At 49.5% G+C, this 23,094-nt stretch overlaps 10 protein-coding genes across 10 annotated transcripts; 6 read left to right on the top strand and 4 right to left on the bottom strand.

The window, feature by feature from the left end:
- Window positions 1-60: 60 nt before the first annotated feature.
- On the top strand, window positions 61-2,069 carry EI90DRAFT_35922 (uncharacterized protein). Its single transcript, XM_039067517.1, has 6 exons — window positions 61-108; window positions 158-345; window positions 413-622; window positions 709-760; window positions 828-1,202; window positions 1,258-2,069. The coding sequence occupies exons 2-6, from the start codon at window positions 190-192 to the stop codon at window positions 1,899-1,901; spliced, it is 1,437 nt and encodes a 478-aa protein (XP_038923883.1). The 5' UTR covers window positions 61-108; window positions 158-189; the 3' UTR covers window positions 1,902-2,069.
- A 312-nt stretch (window positions 2,070-2,381) lies between these two features.
- Window positions 2,382-3,140, top strand: EI90DRAFT_2889645 (uncharacterized protein; the record flags this gene model as incomplete). The annotated part of the gene is made up of 1 exon (XM_039053983.1): window positions 2,382-3,140. A coding segment is annotated over one exon (759 nt), but the record flags the coding sequence as incomplete, so codon positions are not given.
- Window positions 3,141-3,607: 467 nt separating this feature from the next.
- On the top strand, window positions 3,608-5,208 carry EI90DRAFT_3143260 (ubiquitin fusion degradation protein UFD1-domain-containing protein; the record flags this gene model as incomplete). The annotated part of the gene is made up of 8 exons (XM_039065000.1): window positions 3,608-3,674; window positions 3,750-3,782; window positions 3,838-3,962; window positions 4,014-4,144; window positions 4,237-4,339; window positions 4,400-4,725; window positions 4,778-4,952; window positions 5,011-5,208. The coding sequence occupies 8 exons, from the start codon at window positions 3,608-3,610 to the stop codon at window positions 5,206-5,208; spliced, it is 1,158 nt and encodes a 385-aa protein (XP_038923881.1).
- A 440-nt stretch (window positions 5,209-5,648) lies between these two features.
- On the top strand, window positions 5,649-9,286 carry EI90DRAFT_36030 (P-loop containing nucleoside triphosphate hydrolase protein). The gene is made up of 10 exons (XM_039067518.1): window positions 5,649-6,149; window positions 6,213-6,773; window positions 6,828-6,890; window positions 6,936-7,361; window positions 7,420-7,986; window positions 8,044-8,219; window positions 8,269-8,373; window positions 8,430-8,566; window positions 8,650-8,755; window positions 8,816-9,286. The coding sequence occupies exons 1-10, from the start codon at window positions 5,809-5,811 to the stop codon at window positions 9,133-9,135; spliced, it is 2,802 nt and encodes a 933-aa protein (XP_038923880.1). The 5' UTR covers window positions 5,649-5,808; the 3' UTR covers window positions 9,136-9,286.
- EI90DRAFT_3278514 (mitochondrial 50S ribosomal protein L3) lies at window positions 9,123-10,423 on the bottom strand (the record flags this gene model as incomplete). The annotated part of the gene is made up of 6 exons (XM_039066616.1): window positions 9,123-9,586; window positions 9,644-9,755; window positions 9,805-9,865; window positions 9,921-10,122; window positions 10,181-10,312; window positions 10,364-10,423. 6 exons carry the CDS (start codon window positions 10,421-10,423, stop codon window positions 9,236-9,238), a joined length of 918 nt encoding a protein of 305 aa, XP_038923879.1. The 3' UTR covers window positions 9,123-9,235.
- Window positions 10,424-10,638: 215 nt separating this feature from the next.
- Window positions 10,639-13,235, top strand: EI90DRAFT_3027799 (S-adenosyl-L-methionine-dependent methyltransferase). The gene is made up of 9 exons (XM_039058019.1): window positions 10,639-10,837; window positions 10,901-11,000; window positions 11,057-11,359; window positions 11,413-11,523; window positions 11,578-11,704; window positions 11,754-12,034; window positions 12,083-12,180; window positions 12,235-12,622; window positions 12,681-13,235. Exons 1-9 carry the CDS (start codon window positions 10,775-10,777, stop codon window positions 12,842-12,844), a joined length of 1,635 nt encoding a protein of 544 aa, XP_038923878.1. The 5' UTR covers window positions 10,639-10,774; the 3' UTR covers window positions 12,845-13,235.
- A 649-nt stretch (window positions 13,236-13,884) lies between these two features.
- EI90DRAFT_3027798 (uncharacterized protein) lies at window positions 13,885-16,484 on the bottom strand. Its single transcript, XM_039058018.1, has 3 exons — window positions 15,339-16,484; window positions 14,277-15,280; window positions 13,885-14,202 (listed from the first exon to the last, which is right to left on the bottom strand). The coding sequence occupies exons 1-3, from the start codon at window positions 16,195-16,197 to the stop codon at window positions 14,005-14,007; spliced, it is 2,061 nt and encodes a 686-aa protein (XP_038923877.1). The 5' UTR covers window positions 16,198-16,484; the 3' UTR covers window positions 13,885-14,004.
- On the top strand, window positions 16,330-17,914 carry EI90DRAFT_2901131 (glycosyltransferase family 50 protein; the record flags this gene model as incomplete). The annotated part of the gene is made up of 5 exons (XM_039054059.1): window positions 16,330-16,538; window positions 16,633-17,187; window positions 17,250-17,535; window positions 17,607-17,708; window positions 17,780-17,914. 5 exons carry the CDS (start codon window positions 16,330-16,332, stop codon window positions 17,912-17,914), a joined length of 1,287 nt encoding a protein of 428 aa, XP_038923876.1.
- A 531-nt stretch (window positions 17,915-18,445) lies between these two features.
- Window positions 18,446-19,968, bottom strand: EI90DRAFT_2900906 (adenylate kinase-domain-containing protein; the record flags this gene model as incomplete). The annotated part of the gene is made up of 5 exons (XM_039054054.1): window positions 18,446-18,766; window positions 18,835-18,953; window positions 19,022-19,160; window positions 19,534-19,736; window positions 19,857-19,968. 5 exons carry the CDS (start codon window positions 19,966-19,968, stop codon window positions 18,446-18,448), a joined length of 894 nt encoding a protein of 297 aa, XP_038923875.1.
- Window positions 19,969-20,793: 825 nt separating this feature from the next.
- On the bottom strand, window positions 20,794-22,982 carry EI90DRAFT_2963884 (heat shock protein 70 family; the record flags this gene model as incomplete). Its single annotated transcript, XM_039055472.1, has 4 exons — window positions 20,794-22,446; window positions 22,506-22,650; window positions 22,709-22,808; window positions 22,886-22,982. 4 exons carry the CDS (start codon window positions 22,980-22,982, stop codon window positions 20,794-20,796), a joined length of 1,995 nt encoding a protein of 664 aa, XP_038923874.1.
- Window positions 22,983-23,094: the final 112 nt, after the last annotated feature.

The following is a 23,094-nucleotide window of genomic DNA, read 5'->3' as shown; positions in this document are numbered from 1 at the left end:
CTCGGATCCGTCATAACTCGAGGTCAAGGCTAAAACCTTAAAGAGCGAGGCTTCAGCCAATCAGAGAGCGAGAAAACGGTGGTCCAGCTGAAAAAAAAGAACACAGCCGTAGGTTCGCCTGATCTTGTTTGATGTTACTGCGGCGCATCGCCTTTAGTACTTCACCTTCCAACTTCCAACGACATCAACATGTTGCAGCATTCTCGAAGGGCCTTATCCAATATTGCCGCTGGATCTGAGGTTTCGACGAGCACCGAGGAGCTGAAGATCGATCTTCTGAATCTCCTTACAAGCGCTTTCGTTGACTTGTTCGCGATTTACTTCGCCTCCTATGCGTCACTCAGGGTACGTCGTCTGCGATCATGTATCCACCACCCACGAGACGAGCGCACCTTCATACTTGAGAAAATAGGTCTGGAAAGCTTTCGAGGCTTACGATGCCAATCATCATGTTGGAACGCCCATGAAGCGCTGCAAATTCTGGGCACCCTTGGTTTTCTCGCTAGTTGGCCTCGTATTTTGGTTTGGAATGTGGTATTCTGCCGCTGCCGACCTCGAAACTCTTAGCGTCTGGATGGTTGGAGCTTCTGTCGCTATTTTTGCTACTGTTGGGATTTCTGCTGTAAGCAAAAACCTTCGTGTGGGGGTCATGTCGGAGGATGGTTTCCTAATTCGCTATTTCCCCTCTTCCCCCCCCCATCCCTCTAGCCTCTTTTGGCTGTGTTCACTGATGCTGAAGTGCACCGCGTTGTTGGGAAGGGTAAGCCGCCAAAATGATCAAATATCGAATGGAAACCAAGTTCCACTTTTTTTTTTTTTTCATGCAGGCTGGATCTTCCCTGTCATCCGTCGGGTCAAGGAGCACAAAAGGCATGCTTGCCGCATCGTGGGTTTATCCGCCGTTCTCGGCGTATGTGCAGCCGTATCGTTCCATCACTCTATCCTCAGCTTTGCTGTCGGCGGAGTTGTGTATGCTTTCGTCGTTCAGCCTAGCTTGATCTCTCCTCGAGGCTGGATGTCCATTCGTGGGATGATCATTTTCATATATGCCACAGTGCTCCTCTGCCTTTCTTTCACCGCAGTGGTCGTATTCAGCGTGACGACCAAGGAAGAATCTGGTCAAGAAAGTGTGTTCGTTCCAATAGCTGAGAAGACGTTCCCATTCAGTCGTCTCGTCGGGCACCTTATGAATGGATATGTTGGTACGTGTATCTAGCTTTCTGCTCCCCCCCCATCTCCTCTGAGATCCTGTTCCAGGTGTTCTCGCTGCGTTGATTCTTCGCTATGAATATACTTTGTCTCCTGACCGTGTGCTGGTGGAGAACCCCGATCTCGATTCAAACACTAATGTTGCAACCCCCGAGAAGCGACTCAAGACGGATACCCCTGCGGCTGAGGTAGCCCGACCTACCGTGCGCGTTCCTCGTGCTATCTCTTCCTTCTCAGCACCTTTGTTCCACATGACCCTCATTGCGTATTTCCTTGTCCACGTACCCGCTCTCATCCTCGCCACTCCATTCTTCCAGTACCTTTGGAAAGCCACGTCACCGCCTACCATCCACCATTCTTCTTCGTTCTCATGGTCGAAATGCCTCCTCAGGTCTACGTTCCCCTCTTCGTTCCTACGGTTGTCGTCATTGCAGCTCTCGTTAGGAAAGACGGATGTGTACTGTGGAGGCATGCTGAGAGGTGGGTTCTGCCCGTCCCTGAAAAAGCGGGCGTTGAAGGGGGTAAGGCTGGTGCGGCAGTCGAAACTGCTCCACTCCTTGCCTAGTTTTTTTTTTTTTTTTTTTTCACCTGGCTTCGAGATCTCGGACAGAAATCAGGAGTTACTATCTTTGTGTTTGGTTTTGATTGTCTCACTGATACGACAAAGTACTGCTGTCATTATAAGTCTATGACCACCGTCCTTGACAGCCCAAGTTCTACAAGTGGAGAAGTCATTCTGAAGAAGAAACTCGGAGGGATGTGCATCGTCCATAACCCAAGGGGCAAATATGAAAGCTGCAAGGCAGAAGAATGGGCACATGAGTTGATTGTTTACTTGGCCCGTGTAGAGGAAGCCAGCAAGCGGAAGGCGCATCGAACCCTTCTGAGGGCGAATAATCCGCTGATTGCAGGTGATGATCTCTGTGCGGCTGAACAGGGACCACAGAATACAGGCGTTGCTTCAGGCTTGCCCACCTCAACGTGTCCTCCACGTGTCGCTCTGAGTCATTACCATTTCTTCCATTTGAATGGTCGATCGCTTCACGAAACCATACAGCATGGACAGGTTCAACCCATTAAGGTTCCTCACTCGAAAACCCTTCCCAACGAGTGTGCCAGAACCACCTGCCCCGGTCACTCCGGACCAGCCTCCTCCAGTCAAAGCGACGCATATAAACTTCACAGAGTATGGCCTGCCGGAATACCGCAACCGCTATGCACTTGTAATCGATAATTTATTTACGAGGGAGGAATGCGAACGGCTTCTAGCTCTTGTTCCCAGTGAGGGCGATACCTGCTCAAATACGGGGGACGAATCAGTGGGGGGCGCATGGCTTGTTGCAGGGATAGGTGAAACGATAGTTATTCCATCCTATCGCAACAGCGGAAGGATCGTGAGGAACGACGCAGAAATAGCGGCGTGGATACTGGAGAAAATTCGGCCATGCATTGGAGAAATCGAGGAGATCCCAGATGCGCATCTTCACAGGGGATATTCGAGGCGGCACTCGGCAGCAGCTCGCCATGGCGAAACGGAGCAGGAAGAGTCCGATGCTATTAGACCAGCACGACTGAAAGGGCTTCGGGAGGACCTCCGGTTCCTGCGGTACACTTCAGGGCAGTTCTTTAAGCCCCATAAAGATGGCAGCCATATCGATGCGGAAAATAAAGAAATATCCTACTATACCTTGCAGCTCTATCTGAATGGGGACGCGAAAACTTTGAAAGGTGGCGCAACTCGATTCTGGCCATGCAGCACCCTGGATGGTCTTGCGTCCAACGGAACATATGTCGATGTAGAACCGCGAATGGGAAGGGTGTTGATATTTGAGCAGAGAGACCTGAAGCACAGTGGGGAGGATGTGAAGGAAGGCGTAAAGTATAACATTCGAGCTGACATGATGTATGTCGAGGTGGACAAGCCAGAATAGTGAGTAGTACTCAAACAGTCAAGTGTTTCCGCGTGTCAAATTACCACCTGATGGAATGAACAAAAATCGGCTTGTTCCATTTTGGCGTGGCCTGTGGGTTTGTCTGGAGCCTTGGAAATCCCAGAACTCAAATCAATCGCAATCGAAGTTGGTGACTGAATGCGGCAAGTTGCGAATTACGCGTCGAGCCGTATTTGTGTGCAGCAACTTTGCTACCTCACTGCGATCAGATTGCCTTCTAGTCAAACAAGTAACCTGTAGACAACATGGTGGGCGCTAGGATAGGTGTCTTTATACTCCCAAGCATATCCTTACCCTGGGTGTTAGTTCGGCGGTTTCGATGACGATGACAACTTCCATCCACCCCCTGGTGGAATTCTCTCTAATTTAGCAGCACACTTAGGTGCAGGTGGTTGGGGGCAGAATGGACGTGGTCCTGGCCCCAACCCCGCGCTTATGATGAATATATGAAAGCTTATAGCGTCGCAATGCTCCAAGGAACCCAACGCGACTATGTCAGTTATGGAGGAAAGAGTGCGCCGATCTTTCTATTCGCCTTATCAAGGTTCCATAAGTACTAATACCCGTGCTTCAAATGTCCCTGGCCAGTTATTTTGCCTCCATCCGCCTTAGCAAATCTGAGTAAGGGGGTCATCCCTCTATCCGAGACAGACAAGTGCTTACCCACTGCACACAGCGAATCTGGATCTTGAATCTCCTTGGAACTTCCAACTCCGTAATCCCTCCAACCCTGCTGCGTCTACAAATGCCGGTGTTCTTGAGTTCATCGCCCAAGAGGGTGTAGTGCACCTTCCCTATTGGGTGCGTCAGCATTAGCGCTGATGATGTCCCAGCTGATAAGGGGAATTTTAGATGATGAAAGCACTCCGTTTGAACGAAGGGGACCCCGTTCGAATCACTGGGACTCGACTTCCCAAGGGCAAATTCGTCAAACTTCAAGCACAGTCAACCACCTTCTTGGAAATATCTGACCCTAAGGCGGTGTATGTCCCCTTTCTTGTGTTATTGTAGCACAGACTCACACGATTGCGCAGCCTGGAACAGGCTCTTCGCAACTTCTCTACCCTTACGCAAGGAGATATAATGAGATAGTCTATAACAGTATTGTTTTTGAGCTCTTGATCATGGAGATCAAGCCTGATGGGCCAGGGATAAATGTAGTCGATACGGATCTTGAGGTAGGCAGGCACGAAGACTATTGCCATAGCGGTTGTTTGGTATTCATGTTGCTGTCAAAGGTTGACTTTGCCCCACCGAAAGGTTATGTGGAACCTAAGCGCCCAGAACCTGCCCCGCCGGAGACCATGGCGTCAAAGTTAAAAATTGATGTAAATTCCTCTACCCCCGGTTCTTCCCGTCCTGGCTCTTCCCTGAGCAACCGTCGGCTTAACACATCCCATGCTCAGGGCCCAAGTGGCAGCGGCTCCGGAACGATTGCCGGGACAGAATGGGAGAGTTTCAAGGGCGCAGGGCAGACGCTTAATGGGAGAAAGACGAAAGGGAAAGGGAAGAGTGCCCGGAAGATTGAGGATGTTGATCCTGACAGTAAGATATACAGGACTGAGTGCGTTTATTGTATATTCGCTTGCTTTCACAAACTCACAGATTGACAATAGTAAGCCTCGTTTCGCCTCGAACGATGTAGTCGACCAGAACAAGAACGTGCCAGCACCTTTACGCTTGCCGCGCGGGAAGCTCTTTTTTGGATTCCCTGTCGTGCCTTACCCGACCGATGACGGCACAAATGGTGAATCCGCCACAGGGCCAGCACGAGCACCTAGTTCTCCGGATGTGGGTACATCAATCAGTATTTTGTTGTTGCTTATCCATTCATTGATTTGCGGCACAGCAACCTTCGTTCTCTGGGTCTGGTAACACGCTTTCTGGGCGTGCCCCTCGCGCCGCACCTTCAAGTTCAAGCGCTCACCAAAGCAGCAGATCGGCATCTTCGACATCGCAAAAGAAGTCCAATGGCCCAGGGTCAGGACAAACTCTTAGCGGAAAACGACGTGCTGAACCGGAAATCATTGAGATAGATTCCGATTGATGTAACCGTGTACTGTATTCTTCTGTTTCCGGCCATGGTTTGCCACTTGGTTCACTCGTTCATAATGGATCCTACCCTGCGCAGTAAAATTGACGATTCGCCATGGCAGAGCACTGGATATATAAGTCTAACACCGGTTTTCGACCAGCGCCTGGGGTGGAAGTTCCCGAAAAGAATTGAGCTAAATGTGTACAGACACAAGTTTGTTGGCCCGGTCACTCAGATGTTGCCATTTGAAAATCTGCGCAAAGGCACGAGGTCGCTCCACGGAGATGTCTGAACTTTCTTCCCGTTTGTACGCACCATGCCCCAAGCCTGCGTTCAGCTTCGACGAGAGGGCAAATGCTCTCGTTCTCAGACAGGCGCTTGTCACTTTGATCATTTTCTAAAGCTCTGCTTCGTATGCAAGGTGATCTTGGACTCCAAGAGTAACTTTAGGTCCACTTCGCTAGTCCCGGGCATGTGGCGAAATGCTATACCCTCGGAATAGGCCAAGGTGGCATTTGCAAAGTCTGCGATACGCGTTACTGCGAGGGAGATGGGACAAAGCGTGTCTACCAACAACACTGCAGATCAGAGGACCACCTTGATGAGTGCGAGATGCGACCAAATGTCGTCCTTCCCGCAAAAGAAGTCCCAGTTACCCCTGATAAAACCAAATATTGTATCAAGTGCGACAGGGAAATCTCCTCGGATAATTGGGAGACACACTCTGTGGGGAGGCCGCATCAGCGTGCAGAAGAGTTCTATACTCTCAGGCAGAAGCTGGAAGTGGAAGCTCCTCGCAACTTTGATGTCACCATCGACTATGGGATTATCGAGCCCAAGAAGACAACTGACATTGCCATCCACCTCCGTCTTACGGTTCCCGGAAGCGTTAGACTTCTGGACTTTCGGATGGACTCCGCGAGTGGGAAGCATATTTTCTCCAAGGAAACCCAGTAGGTTGAGCATTGCGCGGCGTTGGTGTGAAAACTAATACATACCTTCGGATTGCAATAAAGCTTCAAGCCGGAGACTTGGAGAGGGGTGATACATTATGGGGAGTCCCATGGTTTCTTACTTCAGTTCAACTCGCATGGTGTTGTTGGCAAATTCGAAGATCGCGCGATCCTGGAATTCATCAATGATGACGGCGTCCAATTCCATGTTGTAAAGGACGTCGTGGCCCAGGTAGGGAATCGTGAAGAGCTGGAATCGCTGGCGCCGAAGGAGAAATACAAACCCCCACCAGTGCGGGATCCAGAAGAACTGCGATCCGTAATCATGCCTGCGCCTGAGGAAAAGCCCAAGGGGCCAAAACCCGAAGTCTCTCTTAAGCAATTTTCTGTCCCTCCTGCCCTTCGACATCTTCTCCGGATGGAAAGGAATCCGTTGTTGTTACGTCATGCGTTCCGTAATGACTTCCTGCCAGTCGGACAATTCGAGCTTGAGGCATCGGACTTGGAATTGGGCTCGGAGTCCGCAGAGGTGATTCCAGATCTAGACATAGTTAGGGGATTAGATGTGACGACGTACCCGCAACTCTGGTCATCTTTGCTTCATGTTGAGGAGGTAGTTCTACAGTGAGTCCTTTCTCCCCGCTTGCTGAGGCACTGGATATCACGTTCTTTCCGCAGGCTCGATATTACTCGTTACGATATGGACTCACAATTCTTGGAGTCACGCGGCGACAAGTACATGTAAGTTACCAGCTACATGAAGGGATTTATTAATAGCGATGCTAGGGTCATCGTTCCTGGACTTTTGGAAAAACGCCCGTCCATCATTCTTGGCGATCTGATCGAGGTTCGCAAGATGAACCACCCTTCCGGCCCATGGTTTCAAGGAAGAGTGGAGGAGGTGGAGCGTGAGCGCGTGCATCTCAAATTTCACGAGAATTTTGGGCGGCAGCATATCGAGGGGATGCAATACGAAGTCCATTTCAAGCTCAACAGATCTTCCCTTCGCCGCATGCATCAAGCCATGAGTATTCAAGTGCATGATACCCGTTTGATATATCCTGCGATCAATCACGTTTATGGGCATGTTCCCGAACTCCCATCACCCGGGTGGTTCAATCGCGACATCCAGAACAATCTAGCTCAACAGAGGGCAGTTCTGATGGTTATGTATGCACCAAGAGATAGCATACCCTTATTGATCCATGGGCCGTGCGCATCTTGCCTCATCTGTTTTGAAGTACCACTCATCCAAGAAATCCTCTATTAGGCCAGGGACGGGAAAGACAATTGCTGTGGTGGAAAGCGTCCTCCAGTGTCTTCAGTTGCGCCCGGATTCCAGGATACTTGTTTGCGCTCCAAGCAACCCTGCTGCCGATTTAATTGTTACCCGGCTAAAAAAACATCTCAAGAAATCGGTTATGTTCCGTTTGAATGCGCTTGCACGCCCCATCCTTGAGGTTCGAACCGATATCCAAGAATATTCGAAGATGAATGCAGGAAGATTCGAGGTACCCCCATTAGAGGAACTCAAAAAGTTTCGCGTGATTGTCTCGACTTGTATCTCTGCTTCACGATTATACGCTGTTGGAATGACAAAGGATCACTTCGAGTGGATATTCGTTGACGAAGCTGCCCAAGGCTTTGAACCTGAAGTGATGGTGCCATTGCGAACACTCGCTGGATCACATACGCGGGTTATCCTTTCGGGTGACCCCCTGCAGCTCGGACCCATCGTGAGGTCTTTCCTCGGTCGCAGGTTTGGCTTGGAACGGAGTTTGTTTGAACGGTTGATTGCGATGCCTCCGTACGATGTTGAGGAATATACCGGCCGCACGTATGTTTTTTTTTCCTTCGGCTTTACAGCAACCAAAATCACATGAATCTTCCATAGCATCGTTACCCTTTCACAAAACTATCGCAGTCATCCTGCCATCCTTAAATTTCCAAGCGATCAATTTTATGGAAAGAAGCTCGAAGCATGCGGGGATCCGTTAGTGACTCAATGCCTGTCCCAATGGTCAGAGTTACCCAAAAGTGGCTTCCCGATTATCTTCCATGCTGTAAAAGGCGAGTAAAGGCTAGTATTCTCTCCACCAAAATGCTGATCGTGCTGTAGGTGAAGACAAGCGTGAAGGAAGATCCCCTTCGTGGTTCAATCCGACTGAGGTGTCCGTCGTTGTCGGGTGGGTGAAGAAATTGAGGCTGGAGAAGCAGATGAGAAGTAAGCCTTTCCAAGGAATATGATTGTCCGTGTCGCTCATTTCAGTTATGATTCAGGCGATGATTATATTGGAGTTATCTCCCCATACAAGGCGCAATGCCAGAAAATTCGAACCATAATTAATTCACCCTTGCTCAAAGGCAACCGCACCGGCAAGTTGAGGGTTGATAGTGTAGAGGGCTTCCAGGGACAGGTGAGGGCAATCTTGACTCAAACTTTCCCGACATTCCCTCCCGGGCAAGTCACCAACCAATGACCTTGTGCTCATCGTCTTAGGAACGGCGGGCGATCATTATCTCTTGTGTTCGAAGCAACACAAATTATGTTAAGGAGGACATGCGAGCATCGCTTGGATTCGTAGCTAATCAAGCACGGTTCAACGGTGAGTTCGGGCACAAGGTAACAGAAAGCCATTAGTGATCATTCTCGCCATCACAATCAGTGGCCGTCACTCGGGCGCAGGCGCTCCTGATCGTAGTCGGCGACCCTGTCGTACTGTCCTTAGACCCATTATGGCGCTCGTTCATGGATTACGTGCACGAGAACGGGGGCTGGACCGGCATGAAGAAAGACTGGGGAGGACACGCACCTCGCACTACGGGCCTTCCCGACTTCCTCCAAGCAAGAAAGCAGGATGACTCCCTTCCGACAGCCGAATTACACGAGGACCAACTTAACGGGACCGATGCAGAACAATTTGCCGCCGCGGAAGCGTTGCGGGCGGAAGAGTATCATCCCAACGTTTGGACGGAACGTGAATGAAGCAACCCGAGGGTTCTTGAAGTACATGTAGTTGCAATTGCTTACAGGCGACACCTCCAGCTACACTCTTGTGTTTATGAAAATTGGGAGAATTATATCATTAATCTATGGGTGAAAAGGGATTCCGTCCCCTCGTAGGAGCGGTTATTATCTTTGGTAGTGTTTCGGCCATCTCTTTTGTGCCTGCTGGGAGAGGCAGAGAATCAACACCAGGAGGCAAGCAATTCTCGATACCCATCCCTTTCTGCAATTTCCGTTGTGCCGCAGCTTGCACTTTGCGCTTCGCATCCGTCACAAACACATGAGCCCCATTAACACCAGGAATACAACCTTTGACGTAAATAAGATTGAGGGTGCTGTCCACACGAACAACTGGAAGGTTCAAAACAGTGACACGCTTCCCTCCCATGCGACCTGCCATCTTCTTTCCCGGCCATACGCGACCAGGATCCTGAGAGAAGGTAACTTAGAGAATATATGGAATCTACAGAGAGGGGAGGCGACTCACCTGATGGGCGCCTGTGCCTCCTGCGGAACGGTGAGTAAGGGAAGTTCCGTGACTGGCTGGTTGACCACCAAATCCCCATCTCTTCATTACACCAGCAAAACCTTTCCCAGTCCTAACTCTGACGTTCACGAACGAGGTCCACGATGAGATGACAGACTTACGATTTCCCTGCGACGTCAACGAATTGTCCGGGAACGAAGTGTATAGATGAAAGGGTGGTACCTAATTTGCAGCTCAACCCCCACACAGGTATGGTGCAGTCCCTACTATTGCTCACCGATTGGGACCAGTGCATCCTGAGAAACGCGAAACTCGGCCACGATAGCTTTCGGCGGCACGCCAGCCTTTTTAAAGTGGCCCTTCATTCCATGGGTTACCTTTCTTCTATCTTTGTTTGTTGCAGCGACTTGAACACCGTAGTATGGCTCCTTGTGCGGCCAAAGCATTTTGATGTTCCCAGTGACTTGACAGTTGTCCACCTAGCAAAACAACATAGATAAAGGGAGCGAAGGAACGGAACTGGTGGGTAGCTCTCACTTGTAGAACAGTGACGGGGATGCGCGCGCCATAGTCGTCATATAATGCAGCCATCCCCCGCTTCCGCGCAATGAGGCCAGTCCTGCGAGATTGTGGAGACCAGATCGCAGGGGAGATGGTTGAGGACTCTTGCTGGGCAGGAGATGCATGCCTACTGCATGGCGAGGTGGAGACAAATCTTACTGCGTGAATAAGGGAAGATGTCGTTATCGAAGTCCACAGACGAGCATTGGCAAGAGACATGCTGAAAGAGATGTTTAAATTTCCCACAATTTTTGCAGACAACTCGTGACCTCGATTTCTTGCGCTATGGAAGTCAGGCTTGAATTACCGTCCTCAACCACAATCGTCGAAGATAAGGACAAAGGTTACTCAGATAGCAGTAGCGATGGCACTGTGGAAAATTCTGATGATAACTTCGAGGGCTGGAACGAAGAATCCCCCCTTTGTTTTTCACTCTTTGAACCCATTCAGCTGGGATCTGCCATTGAAGCTGTCAAGTATGACACCGAAAAGCATGGGTTTAACATCGAATCTGTCAGTGCTGAACTTCGTTAGTAGCTCCTTAATGAAGCTTTTGATTCCAGTGGTCTGATGCCAACTGCAGACCTTGATCTGTATCGCCGAATCCGATTAATTAACTATATCCGTAGAAACGTTAGTTCACGCGTGCAGCCAACGGGGGGTACTGTTCTTATCCCTTATTTATACTCCCTATAGAAAGTGAAACCGTCGGATCTTGATAATCTGCACGGAAACGAAGATTTCTTCTCAGAAGCCTCATATCTTCAGCCTGTCATCGAGAATGATCCTTTATTGCGTAATTTCGATTTTATTTCACGGAATCGCACTCTCTCATTTCTTCTGCGCATTTAGAGTTGGATACCGGGGACTGGTCTGACGACGACTCGCAGAAGCTGGATCCACGGCGGAGCGCAAACAGCAATACGGGGGGCAGTGTTGATATCTCTACCGAAAGCCAAGTAGAGGCTTTAGGGACTCAACTTCGAGAGGAACAATCAAAAACCGCATATTTGCAATCACTTGTTCAAGAATTGGTAGGATCTAAGGGTGACATCAGGCCCGGTTCATCCATGAAACCCTCAGCGTTGGAACTTGTAGAGGGGCGGCCTATAAGGGACGATGACTCCCACTACTTCGACAGCTACAGCTACCAAGGTTTGCTATCGTCCTTCGCCGGGCTGGGCATCACCCTCACTCATGCCTCTCAGAGATACACGCCACAATGTTGCAGGATCATGTTCGCACATCGTCTTATGCGAAGTTCATCCTCTCAAACCCACAGCTATTTCATGATAAGCTAGTAATGGATGTTGGCTGCGGTGATTGTTGTCGAATTGTCTTTGCGGCCAATGGTCCTTAACCTCATTCCGCAGGAACCGGTATCTTATCCCTGTTTGTGGCCCGTGCAGGCGCAAAGCATGTCTTCGCAGTGGATGCAAGTAGCATCGCGGTTAAAGCACGTCAAATTGTCAAGGACAATGATCTGGAGGACGTTATCACGTATGTGAACAAGTCACGTCTGTGCTTCGGGTTTTGATGGAGCCTCTAGTGTTATTCAAGGGAAAGTGGAGGATATCCTACTGCCGCCTCCTTACAGTGATCCCTCCGTCAAAATCGATGTCATTGTCTCAGAATGGATGGGTTATGCACTGCTATATGAGTCCATGCTTGACTCCGTGCTTGTGGCGCGTGACCGCTTCCTTTGCAAACCTTCGGAGGACGATCCAATAGGCGGAGTGATGGCTCCAAGTCAATGTCAAATGATAATGGCATTAGGTGATTCCTCCGATATTGTGAAAGACAGGATAACATTCTGGGAGGACGTATATGGTGAGCCGAAAGTAATTCTATTAGCGGCAAATTTATGACGAATGGCAGGTTTCAAGATGACATCCATGGCCGAGGAGGCATACGCTGACGCGCTCATTGAGGATGTCAAACCAGACGCGATCATGAGTGATTTAGTGGTGATCAAGGTATGAACATTCCATCAGGGACAATGCGTATTGATATCTTGATCGGCTCTACAGGATCTTCATTTGCAGAGAATTGTCCCAAGGGAACTAGATTTTACTTCTTCCTTCAAGCTAACCGCCACAAAGGATGGCGTGGTGCGCTCATTCATCCTGTACTTTGACAGCTGGTTTATGCCAGATGGATCGGATGTCCCTCCGGATGCAGAGGTCACTCTGGTGGAGCCCAGTGGTACCCTCGTGCCCACCGCTGAATATCTTCAGGTTGGACCCTCCAAAGCGAGGTCCACCTCGGATGCGACTAAACCATTGCCCCTTCGGCGGCGGTCCACTAGTGCGAAAAAGATGCCCACCGTGGTTTCCTTCTCAACTGGTCCCAATAGTTTCCCGACTCATTGGAAACAAACAATCTTTCTGCTCAAATCACCTTTCAAGGTCATAGAAGGTAATGAATGCATCTTTCGTCAACCTGTGATATCCCACCAAGCATCATCACCTTTTAGGCTCGATAGTCTCCGGATCGTTCCACTGTCGTAAAAGCGACAGCAATTCGCGCGCACTCGACGTTGAAATTCATTACGCGGTCTCCCACACTGGCCTAGGCGTTACTTCTCCAAAACTAGTGTCCAGCCCATTTTTGACCGTACAAACATTCAACGTACGGTGAAGATGCACGGCGATCCTTATTCAAACGTCACTTGCCCCTTATAAGCACATTTCATGAGAACCCTGGCTATCTGATCTATGTAAAGTGCTGTACTATATATATGGAACTACATCTTGGAGAACCCAAACATCCTCCAGACGTGACAAAGTGGACGACTGCTCGAGGTCATGCTAGTTCTGCATCCTGAACACTGGTCACGGTGGGATTTCTGACGCAAGAAGGGCTGTTAATTGGGGGAATGCCAGTCCTGTGACGTTGCACGGAGTTCGAAACATGTGTGCATAAAGGTTGTGTCCGCCACTCTGGGGCACACCGTTAGATAGTGTAGTTTGTTCTCAACCTGGCCTTCATCCTGTGGCTGCAGCTCCATCTGGTATGAACATATTCGCGCACCTAGAAAGTGGGGTGACTTAGGGACAAACTATATACATATATGATTCGTCAGCGTATAAAAGTTACCAGGCGCCTCCTTACTGCTGGATCAGCAAACACATGCATCTGCCACTGAATATATAATAAAGGCCATGTGTAGGGTGGCCTGGCTTTCACGTCATTTATAAGTGCAAGATAATGCATGAGGGACATAGCCTCTCCTAATTAACGTCACCCTCACCAGGAATTAGAGTCCACCGTACAGAGACCGACATGCACCAACATGGGGATTTTCCAGCAGTGCATGATGAATGTACTGGCGTAGCCTTGGCCCTCTGTTTCTCACAAGCCAACAGGTATTCTCGAAAACTGATGCGCGCATCTAGATTGAGAAGACTGAATTACATAAAAGACAAGTTACAGGAAGGGGGAATGGACAGCGGACGGATGAGTGTCTCGCGGCGTGTGGCTGTAATTCAGATAAATCCGGTAGGGATATTATCGGTTCACAAGTAGGATTACAAGGAACACGTTACATAGAGGTCATTGGAGATTGACTCGTTCTAGAACTCCGTGTCTGGATACATAAGTACCTCAGCTGTGTTTGAAATGGCAGCATTTCACCTTGAGTGGGTGTATCTTATTTCCCAGCCACCCCCTCCATAACATGAGTACATTTATGGTGAGTAAATTTGTCGCGGGGTTACTACATGGCTGCTGCTATCATGATGATACAAATCATACTACAGGAATTATACCAAAAACGAAACTATTCACGCACTCTTCCCTCAGCGCCATGAGTTCTTCTTCCCGACAGTAACGTTGCCTTCGAATGTCAAACCCTCGAGTTCAATGTCCTGCTGGTCGTCATCTTCGTCTGGTCGCGAGAAGGCAGAACGTGGTAATGTCAGCCCTTCAACACGGATCCCAATGGCAGCAGTTCCCTTCACGCCGGCCGGGACCCCCGCACCTCGGGACAACATGATCTAAGGGATTGATTGCAATGCGTCTTGAGCATACCAGGCAGGGGCTTGTGCTAAGTCGACACAAGATGACTAACCTTCCGAACGAAAGCTTGGAACTCGGCGTCTCGACCAGGCAAAATCTGCAGCGGGACATCCACGATCTCGGCTGTTACGACGCCCGTGACGACTCCGCCTTGCATATCCATCCATTTCGAAGATGCTTCGTTCCTGTTCAAAATGTCAGCCGCGTTCTCTGGGGGCACTTCGTGCGCTGGTATCCAGTCCTCTGGCAGGATACGCGCAAATGCCCGTTCAGGTAACGGATCCGGCAGAGGGTTTTCCCCGGGCGTCATTATCCTTCCAGAGCCTTCATTATCGTCTCGAAAGGTGTCAGGTGGCACTTCCCCGTTGAAAATAAGCGTGTCGGGCCAAACCTTCCGGATGTCTATTAAAGGAGTGAGGTCCTGCATTGCCGTCGGTAGGCCATATGTCGCGAAGAGCGTCCCAGAAGCGACGAGCGTGTCACCCGACTTGGACGGAGAAAGGTGCATGTTCTTCACGGTTATGTTTTTCAAAATCTTTGGTCGCTTTGATGGTCCAGGGATGGTGATGGGGGTGGGAGGGAGAGATATTAATGATTTGCCTTTGGCAAGTGGAGCAGATGATAGGATTATGATAGATGATTGCGCAGATAGATAGTTGGATACAAGTCGTGAAAGCGGTGGAACAGTGGATGGAAGTAAGGGTAACAACGAACCCTTGACGGGAAAATTGACAGATGCGAGCTCTGAATCGGAAGTGCCATTGTCCAACTCGGGCGATGTGGAGAGGAGAACGAAGGGAACAGTGCGATTTACTCCTCCCTCACCATTAATTAGCGAGACTTGAAAGCGAAATTGGGGGAGATCCGAAGGCAAATTGAGCTTCAACAACGTTGACTGTGTTAGAGGTAGCAAGAGGCTAGCGAGAGCAGAAAAACCGATTTCGTGGGCCCCATGTTTGCTGTTCAATATCCCCATTGAGTAGTTCACAAGAGTGAAGACTTTGGACAGAGCGAACGGTTCTCCAGGGCTAGGAAAACCATCGGGAGTCTGCGGCACTGTTGTTCGTACTTGTGAGTGAGTGGGGAACTCATAGTCACACGGAACCAGACTTACGCTTGAACTTTGCCGAAGCATTGATGTCGTGCTCCTTCCTGCTAAAGTTCGGTAGCCACCAGGCGGACCTTGCAGCCGAAACCGTAGCCTCAGGTAGGTAGACGCGAATGTTCGCCTTTCCTTCTGTCCAAGTACGGTTACTCCACTTCAGGACCGACATGGAATTGTTCGGCGATCGTATTCGCAAGGGGATATGAACATCTTGCATATGAACAATCCCACCTCGTTTGGTAGGTACAACTGAAATGGTCGCCTCCTCTCTTGTGGATACGTTCGCAATAAGCACATCGACTTTGCCTAGGCGACCGTACAAGGAAGCAGTGGTGGGGGCAACTTTCAGGTCTCCGATATGACCGATCGCCCAACGAGTCAAAGAGCGTCTAAGAGGGGCCAAGACACTGGCATCGGTGTCCACTCCAAGGATCCAGTCCGTGTCGAAGCCTAGCACCCCATGGACAGTAATATCCACATCGCCTCCCGTTACGTTGTCCAAAGATACAGAAGAGGTCTCCCAACGTATACCGTGCGCGAGGAGTTCTGCAGGGGCTCGCCGGGCAGCCGGAGCCCGGTCAAAGGAGGAGAATAAGAAAAGAACGATTATTATGAAAAAGAAAAGAGAGAGGGACAGAAACGATAGGAACCAGACAAGTGCTCTAACCCAGGTTCGACGACGCCCAGAGTATGACCGAGAGTTGTTGTTGCCTGACGCCGAACCCGTGCCGTACTCGTTCACGACAGTAGTGGATGAAGGCGCAAGAAGCGATGTAGATTCTGAGGGATCTCCATGGTCTTGGTCATACTCGTATAATCGACCATCTCCGACCTTGCTCTCTGCGCGCTGTTTCCCTTTGGCACTCATCGTTGCCGTCGTTGTCCTGGGAATTGCTGTGCAAGCGTGACTTGATCACACAAGTGTTTCCCACACCCGTTCGTCGGCAATATTTTTGCACGTTTGATTTTTCTGTGCCCCTGTTTGGTGCCCCCCCTGTCAATGCGTCTCGAGCATGTTACCTTCAAGCATGTCGTCTTCCTCGGAGTCCTTCTCCGTGCGGTCCTAATCGTCTATGGGATGTATCATGACAGTCATGCTGCTCTCAAGTATACCGACGTCGACTATCGAGTGTTCTCCGATGCAGCGAGGTTCATAGTAACTCCAGGGGCTAGGGGCAGTGGCCATGTGCACGGTTCAGCCAAAGGGTGGTTGACGAAAAGCACCCAATTGAGAAACTTCATTGGAGAGTCGGTGAGCCATTTTGCGTTTGTTGCTCCGATTCCTTACCACTCAGCAACCTAGCCCTTACAATCGGGAGACATACCGCTACACACCTCTTCTAGCCATCCTCATGATACCGAACGAAGTCATCCATCATACATTTGGAAAAGTGCTTTTCGCGGCCTGTGATATCCTCATCGGATACATACTCTACTGCCTTCCTACAAATGGCACATCCATGAGGGATAAAGTGTGGTGGATAGCCGCACTCTGGCTTCTCAATCCCATGCCAGCCAACATTTCGACTCGAGGTTCCGCAGAATCGGTCCTTGGACTTTTTGTCATCTCGACTCTTGCGTTAGCCAAAAGCGGCAGACTGGACGCCGCTGCAATTTCACTTGGGCTTGCAGTTCATTTCAAGATATACCCTTTTATTTATGGCGCAAGTTTACTGGCATTTATACACACCAGAGCGAAAACCAAACTTGGCAACGCGGAACAAGCAAAATCCTCCAAGGAGGACGGAACGAGAGCTCTACTCTCGATCTTTGATACATGGACTCTGTTAGCACAGGCACGATTCACATTGATCAGTTTTGGTTCTTTCGCTATCTTGAATATCTTTATGTATCTTATGTGAGCAATATTGATTACTTTCTCCGAACACTCAACCCAAAATTAAGAGGCGACGAATTTAGTTGGGGCCAACCCTTTCTCGAGCATTCCTATCTCTATCACCTCACTCGAAAAGATCACAGACACAACTTCTCCCTCTACTTCTATCCAACGTACCTCACCTACAGCCAACCCAGATCATCATCTATGGCTCACTACTTGTCGCCTCGCAACGCTCTCCTTAGCTTCATCCCCCAAATGGTATTGTCTATTGGATCAGGTTTTCTCTTCGGGGGGAAAGATATCGCCTTGGCATGGTTCATCCAAACCGTTTGTTTCGTCCATTTCAATCGAGTGTGCACATCTCAAGTAAGCAAATTAATGCCTTCCGTTCGTTCTAACCGAGATTGCCTTAACGTCCTATCATATCTCTACTCCAGTATTTCATGTGGTACATGTGGTTCTTGCCAATAATCCTACCCCGAGTGAAATTATCCAAACTGCGCGCAACAGCTCTCTTAGCAATATGGATCTCCGCCCAGGTTCTTTTTTCCGTTCCTCTCTGACTTCCCTTGACTCATACAGCTTACACTAAACCTCTCCCGCTTTTCAGGCTCTATGGCTCTCAATAGCCTACCGCCTCGAATTCCTCGGACAAGACGTTTTCCTCCCTCTCTGGCTCTCAAGCATCCTATTCCTATTCGCAAATTGCTACGTACTAGTAGAACTCGTGAAAGCCTATAGATGATGCGCTATATAACGTTGGTCAACGGTCGAACTGGTGATATACCACTATTGGCGCTGTCTTCCCAGGCTACCGGACACACACCCTGGTTCTCGATCGACACGATCGAGCACGAAATGCATATGAAGCTTTTTTTTATTCAATGTGCATATCGAGCCGTCCCGAATATCGAGTCAAAGCACTGCCAATTGATCGCATGCACTGGCTGTGCCGAGCATCTACGCCCGGCCTACAAATATTATGGAAAATTAAGGAATCACGTCATGTTGTGTCTGCAGGCGCCAGCTGTTCATTACTTATTTCTCAAGTAATGAACAAGATCATTTTCAAATAATCGAATTGAAAAAAGAATGAGAACTAACAAAAGATCATGACTTCCTTTCATTCCTTCCCTTTCCAAAACCGACGATTCACCAAAACCAGCACGGCAGCAAGCCATCAGCGCAGAAAGCATGCAGGCAATGCCTAAAACACCTCCCACCGTTGATGCGAACACAAACCTTCACTCATTAAATTCAAGTCGGGAACCATCGATCAGAGCTGACTCCCATCACGAGCTGCAACGTTCGCCAATCCTCTCGCAGTTCCTTTCCCACCAACCCCAAGCGTGCCTCCCATCGCTGCATCTATCCCCCTCCCTCTAACGCCAAACAACCTCCTCACAAATTCCTCAATCTTAGGCCACATTTCATCTGAACTCCTTCCTTGAATGCTCATCAAATACATCTGAGGCTGTAACGAGTCATTGGGCGAAGTAGGGATTCCGGTATTGGGTGAAATAGATTGAGTAGCATAGTAATGCAGTAACGGGGATGTCGTTTCGTAGAACGTTTTCAGTCGTTTGGAGGCTACTTCCTGGACATGTCGTATCGTGGGTTTCAGAATCAAAATAAAATGACAAGGAGGATGGATTTTAGACGTACAGGGTTGTCGTCTGGTCGTTTTGTTAATGGTTCTCCCGTAACGTCATCTCTCCCCGGTACCTTCGGTTTATTGTACCCAAGGTTATACACCCGTCCACTTTTTGCATGTGTCCATCGGTCTTAAGTGGAACAATTAATGATCTACAATTCCCCCCCCCCCCCACGACGAATGGACATTCCGACGTACCCGCTATCCGGTTCAAAATCTCCTCATCCGGAACGTCCAAATTGATGATAAGACTGAGAGGACTCGAAAGTTTCCGCAATAACGGATCGAGCAAACGACCTTGTCCCAACGTCCTCGGGAATCCATCTAATATCCAATTCTAACACCATTCCCATGCAAAAGAAGTGATGGGAAGTTGTTTTAGTAACGTGCGTGATGTCGCGAAGGAAGTCGACTAGGATGGAAACGAAGATCCATAAGGAATGGAGCATGAGAACGTAGCCCCACCATCTGGGGTTCTAGGAAGTGAGAAGGCGGAAGAATGCGGGTTGCACGTGATGTCGGAGAGCATCGGAATAGGAAACAAATCGAGTCAGGGATCGGGGGGGGGCAGTTGGATGTAGTCATCCGTCGTCATAATGGGGATATGGGGAAGACGGAAGATGAGGGACATATGAAGGGACGAAGAGAGACACGAAGCGGGAGAGGACAGACAAAGAAAATAATAACAAATTGTTTAGACATACCTGTACACCACGTTCCCTAAGTTCACCAAGCTTGTTCGATACAAGTTGAAGTACGAGCTCATCGTCTAATATCCCACCAGAAGCCATTATACTCTCTGCTCGCAACCCGATCTCCGTCCGAGCTCGAACTTCCGCTCGAAGAAGGTCACCCGTCGAGATGGGCTCTATGTCGTATTTCTCTACAAGTTTACTCGATAACGTTCCTTTACCTGTAACAAAATCAACCGGGGGGCGGAAGCCAAGTTATGCAACATTGCAACATGCAATCAATGTCAGTATTCACGAGTAGTAATGACACATTTCCACACATAAGTGATTCTCGCACTCACCAGACCCAGGCTTCCCAAACATGATCATCCTCAAAGGTCTCCTAATCGAACTGACCTCACCACCACCACCACCACCACTCCCATCAACCTTCTTAACGACACCATTCGTCATCAAAGCTCTTCTACGCTCATACAATGGTCCACTACCATACGACCCCCCAAGTGTAGTACTGGTACTGCTACCAGCAGCATTCCTATTGGATCCCATACTGCTACTACCCACAGCACCAGCCTGCTGCTGGACTCTACCACCCGTAGCGAACGTCCGAATGGGTGTAGAAGGAAGAGTGGTAGTAGAGAGTGAGAGTGGAGTAGGAGTGACGACGCGGCGGGTGAATGCTGTCGATACGATAAGAGACATGGCCCCAGAGGGAGTTTTATCTAATTAGTATGTTCTAGCGCGAGTCTAGAAGGAGTGAAGGGGGGAGGAAGGAGAGAGCAGAGCAGTAGGGGTATCGGCCTTATGAGTGTGACCATAGATATGGTGTGATTTCTGAGTCGCAAACAAAATAATATTTTGGGGAATATTATTTTAGGGTCCCCTTAATTCAGTAGTTCCCACCACGTGTCCTATATGCAGAATGAATGAGGATAGGCTTTTCGGAGTTCCCGACGGAGCCGCAAATATTACTTTCTGTTGCGCTTCATTCCAACCGACACCTCACTTCGCGGACGTTCTCACAACGTGGGCATGGTCATAAGCCAGAATCTAAATAATATTTTTTCTTTCTCTCCCAACAATTGCATAATACAGCGGTGGAAGCAAACAGGAGAAAAAAAAGGGAGCCGACATGAGCATTAGATGCGTTACAGAATGATGGGGTTATTGTGATGTGTGTGGGGGGGAGGGGAATGAGAAATGCACGTCTGCAACGAGGATAGGGAATGTTCGTGATGCGAGGAACGAAAGCGGCAGGAGGAAAAGGTGAGGATGCTGTCAATCGACTTCCTCAACGCTCGGACCATCATCGGCTCCCTGGCCACCAGGGAAACCACCAGGAGCACCACCCGGGAAGCCAGCGCCAGGGAAGCCGCCCGCACCAGGGAAGCCACCGGCACCAGGGAAGCCGCCTGGCCCACCAGGCCCGCCAGCACCACCGTACAACTTCTGCATGATGGGATTCGCAATCTGCTCAAGTTCCTTCTGCCTCTCCTCGTACTCCTCCTTGCTGGCCTCCTGCGAAACATCCAGCCACGAGATCGCCTCCTTGATCGCCTTCTCAAGTTTCTCCTTATCCGCAGCTTCGAACTTGTCGGCGAGCTTCTCATCTTGAATCGAGTTGCGCAAATTGTAAGCGTACGACTCAAGACCGTTTTTAGCTGAAATACGGGCAGCAGCATCTTCATCTTCTTGCTTGTACTTCTCAGCCTCAGATACCATGCGGTCGATTTCCTCTTTCGATAGACGACCTTTATCGTTGGTAATCGTGATACGATTCGACTTGCCGGTCGTCTTATCGGCAGCCGAGACGTTCAAGATACCATTCGCATCAACATCGAATGTGACCTCGATCTGAGGAACGCCACGTGGTGCAGGGGGGATACCAGAAAGTTCAAACTTGCCGAGAAGGTTGTTGTCCTTGGTGCGTGCACGCTCACCCTCGTACACCTGAATCAATACGCCGGGCTGGTTGTCGGAATATGTGGAGAAAATCTCGGACCGCTTGGTGGGCACGGTCGTGTTACGCTTAATGAGAGGAGTGAAGACACCACCGGCGGTCTCGATACCAAGGGAAAGAGGGGCAACATCAAGGAGGAGAAGATCCTGAGTCTTTTCCGAGGTATCCCCGGACAAGATAGCAGCCTGGACGGCGGCACCATAGGCGACAGCCTCGTCAGGGTTGATCGACTTGTTGGGCTCCTTGCCGTTGAAGAAGTCCGAGACGAGCTTCATGATACGAGGAATACGAGTCGACCCGCCAACCAAGACAATCTCGTGGACGTTCGACTTGTCGATCTTGGAATCGCGAAGAACCTTCTCGACTGGGTCGAGCGTGCTGCGGAAGAGGTCTTGGCAAAGTTCTTCGAAACGAGCGCGAGTGATGGCAGTGTAGAAGTCGATACCCTCATAGAGGGAGTCAATTTCGATCGAAGTCTGAGCAGCGGAAGAAAGAGTACGCTTGGCACGCTCGCATGCTGTACGTAATCGTCGAAGGGCACGAGCATTGGACGAAAGGTCTTTCTTGTGCTTGCGCTTGAACTCCTGAACAAAGTGGTTAACGAGACGGTTGTCGAAATCTTCACCACCCAAGTGAGTATCACCGGCGGTGGCCTTGACTTCGAAGATACCCTCTTCAATGGTCAAAAGCGACACATCAAAAGTACCGCCCCCAAGATCGAAAATAAGGACGTTGCGCTCGCCCTGAACCTTCTTGTCGAGACCGTAAGCGATAGCAGCAGCGGTGGGCTCGTTGATGATACGAAGAACGTTCAAACCGGCAATAACACCAGCATCCTTCGTAGCCTGTCGTTGCGAGTCGTTGAAGTATGCGGGGACAGTGACAACAGCATTGGTGATGGTTTGACCAAGATAGGCCTCAGCAGTCTCCTTCATCTTGATGAGGACCATGGAGGAAATTTCTTCGGGAGTCTAGAAATGGCAATGTGTCAGGCTTGCACAAAACCGCGTCAAGGAAGATCGTCACTTACAAAGTCCTTCTGTTCACCACGGTACTCGACTTGTATTGTGGGCTTACCGCCCTTGTTAGCAACTTTGAAGGGGAAATGTTTGATATCAGACTGGACTTCAGGTTCATCGAACTTTCGCCCAATCAAACGCTTGGCATCGAACACACTGATGAATGGAGAATCAGTGAGGATATGATTTATCAAGTATAGCGCACAAGACTTACGTGTTGTGTGGATTCATAGCCACCTGGTTCTTAGCGGCATCACCGATCAGACGTTCGGTTTCTGTGAAAGCGACATAGGATGGTGTCGTGCGGTTGCCCTCTATCATCCAAAGGAGAAAATCAATGATCGTTAGCGATCCCCGACCTCAGAGTGAAGAAAAAAAAATCCCCACTTACGATCGTTGGCGATGATTTCAACCCGATCATTCTGCCAGACACCCACGCAAGAGTAAGTCGTCCCAAGATCGATACCGACAGCTTTAGCAGTAGACATCGTTTTTAGCTTGGCGTACGGTGAGTTTTGATGTTATATGCTAATTGGTGGGGGAGAGGATTTTCCAGAGAGAAAAAGTTCACTGGGAACGAGACTCCAATCTTTACGCCTT

Source organism: Cantharellus anzutake (genome assembly GCF_015039405.1).
Source record: "Cantharellus anzutake strain C23 chromosome Unknown EI90scaffold_1, whole genome shotgun sequence".
Taxonomy (NCBI): Eukaryota; Fungi; Basidiomycota; class Agaricomycetes; order Cantharellales; family Hydnaceae; genus Cantharellus; species Cantharellus anzutake.
Note: the sequence above shows the minus strand (reverse complement) of the source record. Positions and strands in the feature narration are given on the sequence as shown.